This window comes from Aptenodytes patagonicus, chromosome 9 (assembly GCF_965638725.1).
Source record: "Aptenodytes patagonicus chromosome 9, bAptPat1.pri.cur, whole genome shotgun sequence".
NCBI classification, from domain to species: domain Eukaryota; kingdom Metazoa; phylum Chordata; class Aves; order Sphenisciformes; family Spheniscidae; genus Aptenodytes; species Aptenodytes patagonicus.
In genome coordinates, this window is record NC_134957.1 from 632,463 (window position 1) to 644,498 (window position 12,036).

The 12,036-nt window shown below is 56.6% G+C and overlaps 1 protein-coding gene across 9 annotated transcripts in view; it reads right to left on the bottom strand.

The window, feature by feature from the left end:
- Positions 1 to 12,036, bottom strand: part of DLG3 (discs large MAGUK scaffold protein 3) — an 80,623-nt gene that overhangs the window by 46,548 nt on the left and 22,039 nt on the right. For 4 of the 9 annotated variants that reach the window (XM_076346858.1, XM_076346857.1, XM_076346856.1 and 1 more), the window contains exon 1: positions 7,991 to 8,343. The exons of the other annotated variants lie outside the window; for them this stretch is intronic. In XM_076346858.1, coding sequence (XP_076202973.1) covers positions 7,991 to 8,317 — 327 coding nt within the window. In that variant the 5' untranslated portion in view covers positions 8,318 to 8,343. Of the gene's footprint in view, positions 1 to 7,990; positions 8,344 to 12,036 lie in introns of those variants that run through there. 9 annotated transcript variants of the gene reach the window in all.

Below are 12,036 nucleotides of genomic sequence, written 5' to 3' on the forward strand. Positions count from 1 at the left end.
GGGACAGGGAAAGGGAGCAAAAGAAAATGGAGGCTGAAGAATTTCATGACCAGAGATGAGTCTCCTTTCCCTTTAACTGGGTTGGACAAAATAACTCTCTTTGCATTTTTTTTGTCACCCACTGCAAGAGTGACCTGTTGGCTGACACCATTTGGGCAGGGGGAGGCACACACCACCTGACAGCGTGCCTGCACGAAGGCGAGCGACAGGCCAAGCCTGACTCCATGCCCTCCTTCTGCACAGCTTGAAATGCAGCATAAACGATGTAGGAAATGATGCTGGGGCTGACTGTGGAGCTTGCGGTTGCCCAGACCCCCTGTGTCGGTTCTGGCTAGCCAGGCACCAGCTGCTGCCCGTGCCCCGTGCTCGGCTCCCAGCCAGCATGGTGGCCTGTAGGCGAGAGCAGCCCTCCTCTCCAGGCTGCCTCTGGGAGACATCAGAGCTGGGCCATTTCAGTGGCGTGAGCAGGCTCTGGGGCCGTGGCGGCAGAGCCCCTGCCCTGTGGCTACGCCTCGGCACCGGCTCAAAGCACCATGACCATCCGGAAATGGGTAACGCGGGACTTGAAAGGTCCCTGGTCACAAGGATCTTTGGCAAAGCTGCTGAAGTGCCCAAAGTATAATGCGAACACAAGCAGCTACTGAGGGTTTAATCTTTGTTTTGGTGCCTTTTTTTTTTTTTTTTTTAAAAAGTAAGCTTAAATAGGGACTGGAAAAAGCCTTCACTCAGCGGGGAAGGAAGAAAGCTTCCCCAAACAGAAGCTCTGTGGAGTCTAAGTTTCCATTTAGAAACCATTAAGGCCAGTGTGTTCATACTTGAAAGTTAGACATCCTGTTCCAGGCGCAGCCCGCTAAATAAATGACCCAATTTGCAGAGGTGCTGGGCTCCGGTAGCTTCCCTCTGACCTGGTGGTACCAAATAAAATTGACTCAATTCCTTTTTTCACAGGAAGAGTTATTATCATCTGAAAGACTCACGTGCTTTTTTCCCCCCTCTCACACAAATACATATGTAGAGGGAAAAAAAAAAGAGTGAATAAGGGACGGCGTTAAAATAAAGATTTCTTTGGTCCCTGGGATTCAAATATCCTGTTTTCTTCTCTTCAGTAAGTTCCAGTGCACACCTAGTTACAAAGTGTTAAGAAACATGTTTCTGTAGAACAAAATCAAACCAAGATCCATCAACAGAGCCTCAAACTAAATTGCAGTTAATACGAAGGTGACAAGAGGGTATTTAGGGCCTGGTCCAGGGCACTTTGAAGCACCACATGTCCCCAAAACTAATTACACCCTCTGAGCAGTCCTTCAGTGAGCCCTATCCAAGTGAGCTTCTGCAGACTAAACTGTGAACTTAATTTCAAATTCAGGTATTCTGAACTTGTTAAATGCTGTATTAAAAGTTTTCATCTCCAAGTCCCTGATATATGTTCATAGCATATTGTTGGATTTGCAATGAGGGCCCTTGAGGGATCCCTGTATCATCCCATCTTTGCATGTGTTAAAACCAGCTGCGAGCATTAGCACAGCCCATTGCACCCACAGCACTGGCATGACCTTACAGTGAGGGTTATGCGCCCATTCCCGAATTGCAGCTGCGATGCCGAGCCAGAGATGCACCATCCCTCCCGCCCGTGTGTGGGGTTTGGGATGACAGGCAGAGCCCCCACACGCCAACCACACTGAGCTCCTCATGCCCCAGTACAGACCAGTGCTGGACTTGCTCTCCCCCGGGACCCAGAGACCATGGTCCCCTCGGAGAGCATCCTGCATGGGCCTCTGCACCACAGGTACCCGGCATATAGCCACACAGCGGCTGATTATGGCCTGATTAGTCTTAATGACTTCCTCTCTCTAAATGAGCATCCGCAGCTAAGGAAGGAGCGGAAGTTACTCTCCTTCCATCATGGCGTATGACGCACCGAGGGGCTTACCCAAACGAGGCAACTATCCAGGGATGGTGACGGTTTCTGCTTCACTTACCACATCCCACCCACCTCCGCACCCAGGGTACCTGGACAGGACCTCTGGTACGGCCGACCCCTGGGTTTCCTTCTCATGCAACCCCCTGTGGGACCCTCCTCCCTTGAGCACACCCTGAGGACAGCTGGCAGATCCCTGCTGAATCCCCGGCACTGGTCAGAACCGAGCTCAGGCAGGTCCCAGCCATGTAACACAGAAAACCATGGGGGAAGAGCCAGGTGGAAAGTGCAGCCATGGGGGTGCTGGGAGCATCCCTCCAACAGGGGTGCGGGCAGGTGCTGCTGCGGCAGAGGCTGAAGGTCTTCCTGCCACCCCCAGGTTCTTCACAAGGAGCCACCTCCTCCACATTGGCTACATCCCTGCTGAAACCTGCCTGTGCTTGGCCCTGGCTGCCTCACCAATGCACTCTCCTCCTCCTCTGGCAACATGGCAGAGCCACATCCTCCCATTTCAGCAAGTACTTTCCTCTTCTTCCACATGTTGCACTGATGGGGTCTCTCCCACCTATGTGGCTTCAGACGTTGCCTTTACAGCAGCAGCTACATCTCTACTACAGCCAGTTTGGACACCAGCTCCAGCACCTCTCCCTGTGCTGCTCCTGGGGTCCTTCCAGCAGCTCGACATCCCAAAACCAGCAGTGGGGTGCAGCTCTGGGGCTGCAGTCTGTGCATCTGGGCTGGCTGGCAGGCAGTGGTTGGTAATCCAGCTGGAGAGGAGCTAAGCTCAGTCCTTCAACTCCCCTCTCTAATTCCAACGTTATCCCTTACCGTATTAATGGGATGTGTTGGAAGGGTCAGCAAGCACAAGTGCACAGCCCCTGTCCAAGGGATTCACATGCTCAAGGGAAGGGGGAAAAGTCTTACAGGTGAATAAAGAAACCAAGGAAACAAATGTCCTCAGCTGTCCACTCCTAAATGAACTCAATATGTTTTGGGAAGGAGCACTGAGAACATCTGACCCTCCTCAGCCTGGTCCAGGGAATGGGTGACAGCAGGACATGGGATGCTCCAGGGTGGGCGAGGGGAACCGGCTCACCCAGCATCTGGGTGTTAAGGCATAAGTTTCCCCAGGAGATGCACAGGGAGGGGGAATGACTTTATAAAGCATTAACTGGGCCTTGGTTCCAGCTGGACAGCAAGAAAGGAAGGTCAAGACCATCAGAAATATCAGCTGCCTCCCAGGTCCGCAGGGCAAGAGGCTGAGGGTGGGCACGAGGCTGGGTTTGGGGGAAGGAGAGCAGCTCAGCGCCTGGTTATAGCAACTCAGCTGGGTGATGACAGCAGGATCACCAGACGGAGATGCCCAAGAAACAAGCTGAGAGGTGAAATCAGATGGAGGGAGATATATTAGGAACAGACACGCAGATTTACACATCGTGAGTGAGGAGGTGACAAACAGGTCTGTGGGATGGGAATCAAAATCTCACAATGAGGGAGTAAAGTGTGATGAGGAGTGGTGGAGAGGAAAGACCCTCCCGGGACTCCGGCTGGCGGGAGGACATGCTGGAAGAGATCCTGGATGTGGAGGGAGGGCAGGGGGACCACCAGTGACCACAGAGCAGGGGCTGAGCAGACCGGCAGGGTCATGAACATACAAGCACCGCATTCGGCGATGGAGCCAGACGTGAAAGGCAAGTTTCACTACAGTTGTATCTACATTTATGTTGCCAAAAATACCTTTCACAGATTGGCTGTCTTTAATTAAAAGGATGTCTCCTGTGCTCCTGGCATGATGCAGAGCTCGTCCTGCCACACAGGGCTCTGTGTGGATGCTCTGCAGGGGGGCTTTCCCACGGGGCTCTTTCCCTCTCTGCCCACGTCCTCCCGTGCCCTGCCAGCGCTGGGCAGGTCACGCAGCGGCACTTCCCCCAAATGCCCCTCCACGGCACAGGCACAGGGCAAAGGAGGAAAACTTCACCCCCCTTCCTGTTTTGGCTTCTCTCCTTCCCTCCAAACGCAGAGAATGCCTTCCTCCTCTTTCCTCCTCCACCTTCCAGTGCAAAGATTTAGCTAATTTCTTCTATGAATAGCACAGGAGTAGCCATAGCAACATCACCCTGCCAACCTCACCACCTCCACTGCCTCTGTGTCCCCGGCACCCTGTTCCTCTCACCCTCCCTCGCACCTCCCCAGGGAACATCTGGGGCTTCAACCATTTCCCACGAAGCAACACATGTTTGGCTTCCCGCCTGGCCCCTCGGTGCTCTCCCTCCTTCCTTCCAGCCATGCCTGCCCATCACTCAGAAAACCAGCCCAGACCTCCACGGCCTCCCCAAGGCTCTTTCTTCCCCCTGCCACCCATGCCCCAGGAGCCCCAAATCCAGCAGCATCTGAAGGCTCAGTGAAGGCTGGTGCTTCCACCAAGATGTGCCGCCCTGTGCCCACCTACTCCAGGTAATTCCCCAGTGAACGGGAGGAACTATAGCAAGCAATGTTTGTGCATGGAAGAACACTGCCTTTCGTGAAACACTCACTGCTGAAGACGGGCAGGGAGGATCTGGCCCCCTCTTCTACCTCCCTGGCCATGAAACGCCTCTGCCGGGAGGGGCCACACAAGCCTGGCATGCTCCGGGCACTTGCAGGTGGTCAGGGACTCATTGCGATGCTGCTCTAACCCCCCTCTGCATCCTCCTGACCCCCCAAGAGGGAGAAAGGGGCCGCAGGAAGAGGGGACAGCAGGACATCGCATTTCTGGCCAAGCAGGGCCAGCAAACCTAGGGCAGCCCCGGGGGCAGAGGGCACTTCCCAACCACATGCCGGGGAACTGCACTGCCTCAGGCCCCTTCCCCAGCTAAGGGAGGAGGTGCCTATGCCCCAGCCACCCCAAACGCACATGAAAATGCTGGTGGGACCCTTGGGAGCCTCACGGGGGGCCCCGTTCTGGCCACCATGTCCAGCACCAGGGACCTTGGGGTGAACTAAGTCACAGGGCTGGACCTTCCCTGCAGGAGGGAAAGGTGCCAGCTGCTGCTGGACCCTGAGTGCAGGGAGCACCACTGGAGAAGGGGCTCGGGCACAGCCGGGCAGCTCAGCGCTCCTCTCCTGAGAGCCCGTGGGCGTCACTGTGCAGGGGAGAGGAAGGGTTTGAGCATGCTGCTCCTCTAGTGCTGCGCATCTGGGATGCGTCCCTGGATCACGCTGCCATTCCTCCCCCAAAGCCGGGAGTCCTCCTCTCACCCCAGTCTGGCAGGGGAGGACTTGAGTCTCCCACCAGCAAGCAAGGGGGGATGAGGAGGGCACAGGGCCAGCCGGAGGGACGGCAATGGGAACAATGGAGGACAGCAATGACAGCAAGTGCAGGGAGTGGGGACTAATGAACAGGGAACATGGATAGATAAGGGAGAAGAAATGGAAGAGATCTCAGAAGGGAGAAGAAAAGCAAAACAAAAAGAAATGAGAAACCCAGAGCTCAGAGATTTCCTCCCTCCCTACAGTCAGGATTAGGGGTTCTCAGTTACTGGCATTGCCTGAGTGAGCTAATTTGTGTCCTAGAGAAGGGAAGAGGCAGGAGGAAAGAACTGACAGGGCACCGGAGGTGGGAGGAGGTGTGGGTTGACGTTGGGACCGTGCCGTGTGTTGGACAGCACGTGTGGGCACGTCTGACATGCTGCGGAGCTGCGCACAGGGTCTGCGAGTACACATGATGTCAGAGAACATACACCACCATATGCAACCGTAAGCACATTTCCGATGTCAGAGCATCCGCACATGCGGCCGCACCAGCGTGCGCAGGCGGTGCGCACTCTCCTCTGCTTGTGTGAAGAAGCAAGGGGAGAAAAAAGGCTTAAATGAGAGGTGGTGAAGCTCCCTGGGAGGTGAACAGATCCCTGCTTTCCCAGGGAAGCCTCCTGGCACGCACACCCCTTCCCACCTCTGCTGCTGGAAGTGCTTCCAGGGACAGGGAGCTCATTTAAAGGGGCAGCCCTGAAAAATGGCAGCCCTGCCTCTAGCTGAGGCTCTCGAGGACACAGAGGCTGCCTCCTCAGCTCCTGCAAAGGTGACCAGCTTCACATCTGCAGCATCTGGCCAAATCGACCCAGAGCCCAACATCTCCTGGCCTCCCACAGCCAAAAAAACCCATCTGCCTGCGCACAAGCCATGCCCAGCTGTTTCCATTTTACCACTTTTTGTCCCTCTGCCCACCACTGGACTGGGAAGAACATGGATTCCTGACAGCTCAGGCACTTTGCACCCTCAGATCAGAAGGGGAGCGTTGCCGAGGTATTTGCTGCAAAGCTTTACTCATTGCGTACATTTGCTACACACCAGGGAGCAATCCTGCCTGCTCTGATACAGGCAGCACACATACCACACACATCATATTCTACACGCAGACCCTGCTATGCTCACATAGTCTCACACACTGGCATCCTCTGTCGCTTGCAATGCCGTGAGGAGCTCTTGTTTTTTTTTTTTCATCTTCAGAAAGGCTAAGGCCAAGCAGAGATTCCCAACGTGGACTTTCAGAGCAAATCAAGCCCCAGGGCTCCGTGGCAGCACCACAAAAAGACAATGATTTCTCTTCCACCATTGCAAAAACATGAAAGGCTCCCCTGCCCAGCCTGCCACAGCAGCAATGCAGCTGGCATTGCTTCCTTCCCAGCCTGCTTGCAATTGTCTTACCAGGAACCCTGGGCCGGACCTTTCATGCAAGCAGGAGTGGAAAGCAGGGAGCAGACATGCTTCAATTCCCTGCTCCTGCAAGCTCCCTGAGCTTGCTGCTCTGGATGGAGGGAAGGAAAGAGACAGCAAAGGAAAGATGGAAGAATGCTTGCCAGGAATCAGCAGGCGAAAGAAAGCCGAGGCTGATTTTGATGCAAACAGTGGCAGAGAAAGAGACAGAAAGCAGGACCAGGCTGATAGGAAGGTGGCTGGGGTTTTGGGTGCTTTCTGTAAACATCATCTGAGCGTATCAGCTTTGAATCTAATTATTTCAACCAGAGCTACAGACTGAGACAGTAATGAAGAAAAAACAGGGGAAGGGAATAAGAGGGTTGTGTTTTCCGAGGGGAAAGGAGGAGAGAATTCCCATTGATTCCTGTGTGGCTGCCTGCTACAGCGTCTTGAAATAATAATTAGAAGGATCAATAAGAAATCATGTGAGGTTTGAAGATAATGAATGAAAGAGGCAGAAGATGCAAATTGAAATGCTTTTCTCTAAAGCAGGGTAAATTGTTTTTCAGGCAGGGTCTAGCCTCCATTTTAATGCTTTCCAAACAGCTCCAACCATTTTATAAGCTGGCTTGTGGGTTCAAAACAGGACTGGTCTCTCCATTTAGGGGAGAGAGACACAGCCTGAGAATGGGTCCTGAAGGAGAACACTAATAAAATGAATGTGTGTGGGAGGAAATGGAGGCAGTGAAATGGGGCAGAATGCACACAGCACACCAGCGACCAGAGCAGGGTTATGCAATAATCTTGGGGAGCAGGGACGTAGCAGCAGAGCAAGGAAACCACAACTCAATGGAGGGTGGGTGCCAGTTTGGGAGCGCTGGCAAGTGGCACCGTGAGCCCATGAGGCTGCCTGGCAGGCAGCATGCCCCACACCTGCTAAACACAGTATGATGGGATGCTGTCGACACTGCTGGGGCTTCAGGCAACGGTATCATAAGTGGCGAGGACCTCAGGTGGGGTGTCCGAAAAACATCACGCCCGATGCACACCTTGTGCCAAATGAGACCCAGCTGGCCCAGCTTGTTCTCGTTCCCGGGGAGGCTGCTCCGATGCAGAGCTCCTATGCTGGGCAGGACCGCGGTGGCCAGTCTGAGCAACAGCGATGCCAACCTGAGCGACACCGGCAGCCAGCCCGAGCGATGATGATGGCCAACCGCAACGACGCCGGCAGCCAGCCACAGCAACACCGGCATCCACCCCGGCCACCCATGATGCCCCAGGAGTGACACTGCACCCTGCCACGACCCCGCCGCTCTACCCGGGTTACTCCCCATCAGCCACCTGCCTTGTCCCATCCCGTCCCGCACCGGGGAGCCGCTGCCCAGGGCTGGCCCGTACCTGATCGTACCAGTCGCGGCTCGAACACGTGCACTCGGGCCACCAGCCCGGGCCGCTCCCGTTCACCTTGGGCGCGCTCTTCCCCGGCGGCGGCGGCGGCGGCTTCAGCGCGGCGGGGTCGCGGGCGGGGGGCCCCAGTTTGGCCTTGCCGCGGGCGGCGGGCGCGGCCCCCCCGGGCGCGGGCAGGGTCTGCGAGCCGTACCCGCCGTAGCCGTACTGTTCATGCTGCCACTCGCCGTAGGAGGGGGGCTCCATGCGCCGCAGGGCCGCCATCCGCGTCACCTCGTAGCACTCGGGGCACTTGCAGCAGTGGTGGTGCTTGTGCATCGCTGCCCTCACACCATAGAGCCGGCAGGGAGGGAGGGAGGGAGGGAGGAAGGGAGGGAAGGAGGGAGGCGGCGCGGAGGGAGGGAGGGATGCTCGGGGGGCGGCAGCGGCCCCCGCCCCGCGCAAGGCGCGCCTGCCGCCTCCTCGCCCGCTCGGCGCCCCCGGCCCCGCGGGCGGGAGCGGGAGGAGGAGGAGGAGGAGGAGAAGAAGGAGGAGGAAGGGGGGGGTGTTACAGCGCGGTGATCTCAACGCCGCTCAGTCCCCGGGCCGCTCCCGGCGCGGGGCGCGGGGCGGTGGCTCCGCCCCGCTCCGCTCCGCCCCGCCCCGCTGCATGGGGCAGCTCAGCCCGGTCCGGCTCGGCTCGGCTCGGCTCGGCTCAGCCCGGTCCGACCCGGCGCGACTCGGGAGCGCGGAGCGCGGCACCTGCGGCGGCGCGGAGCATCCCCTGCCTCCCCCCACCCCGGCGGCCAATCCGCGCCGGCGGAGCCTCCGCGCCCCGCCCCTTCCCGCCCCTCCCCGGCGATGAGCGCGGGGGCTGAGGGGGCGCCGCTCGCCGTGCGCCGCGGCCGCGCTTACCCCCACCGGACGGGGCAGTTCCCAGGCAGCGGGCCCCGGGGGAGTGCCGGCTCTGCCCCCGCTGCTCCCCGGCAGCCTGCGCTGGCGGCATCCAGAAGGAACAGAAATCCTCCGCTCAACAGCCTCGTGCATCGCCTGCAGCTGCCCTCAGCCCGTCACCATCCCCAGACGCGCCAGGCAGCTCTTGTGCAGCTCCGTTCCTCTAGCCCCGGCACGGCGGTGGGCAGCCCTGCCAGCTTTGTGGTTGACAGCAAGAGGGGTTCACTTTGCATCAGCTGTGATCCGCACTGGAGCATGAAATCATTTTTCCAGACCTGAACCATGGTCACTAGCCCTGCAGCAGCATCTCTGTTGCATCCCCACGTCAGCTCTCACCCTGCTTTGCTGGAAATATTACCATGCGCTCCAGCACAGCAGCCTGGGGATGCTGCCATTGCCACGGGTGCATTGGGGGTGTAGAAACACCAAGGGCCTTTGCTGGGCCGTCCACCTACTGCCATCGGGATGGTAAAAGCAGAGCAGAAATGCCTGCTGGTGCAGCAGGGCAAGGGCGCTACTCCCAGTGCAGCTCGGGCAGCCCCTCACCTCTTGCACAGAAGTGCCAACTGGAAGAAGTTCAGAAGAGAGTCACCCAGACAAATTGAAGGGTAGAGAGAAAAACCATTACAAAAAACCACATCTGACCAGTTGGAACCTGAACCCAGCCTCCTAATGCTTGAGGGTTGTAATAAACACGAGGGTGGGTGAAGAATTATTTGAAGAAATGGTACATAAATACGTAGAAGAGCAATGAAAGGAGCACAATAGGGCTCCCACAGGGTACGGGTAAAGGAATGAGACAGAAGTGGGAGGGGGTTGCAAGTTGAGCCACAAGATGTGGTGGTTCAACACCCCAATTCAGGCTGCAATACCTGCAGGCTCCTACTGGCCTCATGCAGCCAGTGCAATATGGCCCTGCTCACAAGCAGGGCTGTGGGAGGAGGACGTGTGTGATGGCCGGTCAGATAAATGCCCCTGCCCACTGCTTGTTTCTTTAGCTCTTTAAACTGCAATACAAAATTACTTCTGCACTTGACCACTGCAGACAGAGGTGCTCCTGCAGTGTTTGCTCCCACGTGGTCAAGTGAAATGGTTGCTTCTGGGCAAAGGGGAGGGGGCAGAAGACACCCTGTAATCGGGATCCGCGTTGTCCCCAAGCCCCACGGTCCCCACTGCACAGTGCAGAGCCTGTCCTCTCCAGCACTGCCTGCGCTTCATTGCCTCTGGGCTGCTCAGGTTACCTCTGATGGATGCTACAATCATGTGCTGCTCCATGCATGGAGCGGTGTTGTGGCTCAGATACATTAGACTGAAATTTCCCCAGCTGCAAGCTTAGGACAGTCATAATGTTCCTGGACAATCAAGTCTAGGGAGCCTGTCCCCACCATGCTGGCCTCAAGTGGCTGAGCACAGCATTGCTGCTGAGCCCTCCGAAACCGCTCTGCAGGTGAGCCTCACCCTCCTGCTCCCAGGGGCTCTCACTGACAGTCAGTTATGGGACCCGGGTGCACTGTGGCACTGACCCAAAGACCCAGAGATGCAGCAAGATGAAGCCAATGGCTGCACATAAGAAAGTATTTCTACCCTGCAGAGCTCAGTGCCACAGGACACTGCAGACCCCAGGAGCTCACTGAGGCAAGGAAGGATTGGATGCCTGCATGCAAAGCAAGCTTGTTCAGAGTTACTTTAATCAATGAAAAACTGTGTTTGTGTGCATGGAAGGAAAGCATGCAGTGTTGGCATTAACAGAGAACTTCACACTTCAGGCTTCAAGAAATTAGGATCATCTCCACATCTTCTACTGCTCCTGTGCCATCTCCCAGAGCACATGGTGCTGGCCCTGCAGGAGGATGCTGGGCTGATGAGCCCTGTGCTCCGGGGAGATGCTGTACCTCCTCAACAGCCAGGGTGGACCAGGGGGCTGGGGGATGTCATCCGTGGGGAGAGGGCATCTTGCAGCAGTGAGGGCAGAGGTGGGAACGAAGGGAGGGACTGGGGCAGGAATGAAGCTGAGGTAGGGGACTGCTGCAACAAAGCCCAGCAACAAGCCTTGTAGAAACAGGCAGGTGGCCAGTGTCTCCCACATGAGAGTAAAAGGACATGAAGTCCATCCTGGCTACCCACCATCTCCCACCCTATGGCACCTCTGAGATCTGAGTCACTTCATCAATGAGATGTGCCCAGAACCTGTAACACAACCATAACTAATTACAGCTCCAGCCCAGCTGCAAACCTCCCTCCCATCACAGTTCCCACCCTAGGATGGCACTGTTCAGCTGCAGAGACCATGCAGTGTGCAGAGCCCCACTGGCCACCCAGTGAGGCCCCCTCCACTACCATGAGCCTCCACCAAAGGCATCTTTGGGCCAAGGTCAGGCAGGAGACCCATGTCTGGAAGAGGCTGACTTGGGTGGGAGGAGGAGAGCACATGCAAAGTTTGTAACCCTGACTGCTTGCACCTGCCCTGCTCCAGACACATCTCCTCCTTTCACTCAGTCCTGTGGTGGGGGCAGACAGGGATATGGGCATTCACTTAGGGGGGGAAGTGCAAAAGCTAAGGACAAGACCAGTTAGGGAAAACCGCTTTAATAAGGAGCTGAGTGACAATTAAGAGAAGCATTTGATTTTTTTTTCCCCCTCCATGGCAGACTGGAGTCTGTCCTCCACAAGGAAGGTCTCTGGTCCTCTTCCTGCTCGGTCTCTGGCAGCCCCGCAGATGGGGCAGCCATGCATGCAATGGGCATCCCCACATGGGAAACACCCTCACCGCCAGCCCTGGAGTGCCAGCATTGCTGCCTCCACCCCATTCCGCTTGCCAGCTCGCAAACTCAGGGACGGCTCCACGATCTAAAACCTTCTGCTGCTTTCCCCAGCTCTCTTATCTGTTAGTGCCTCATCACCACCTGCAAACGGAGGGGCCTTGAGCCTCAGCCGCTGCAGCTCTGATGCAGCCGTTCCCTACCCACTTGCAGCTCCCCTCCTGAAAACCCGCATGTCCCACTTCAGCTGCCACGAGAGTTGTTAATTCCTACTCATTTGTACTGAACTCCATGTGCTGCCTGCTAGCCCCAATTAAAAGGAAAAAAAAAAATCCCTGGTTGCTG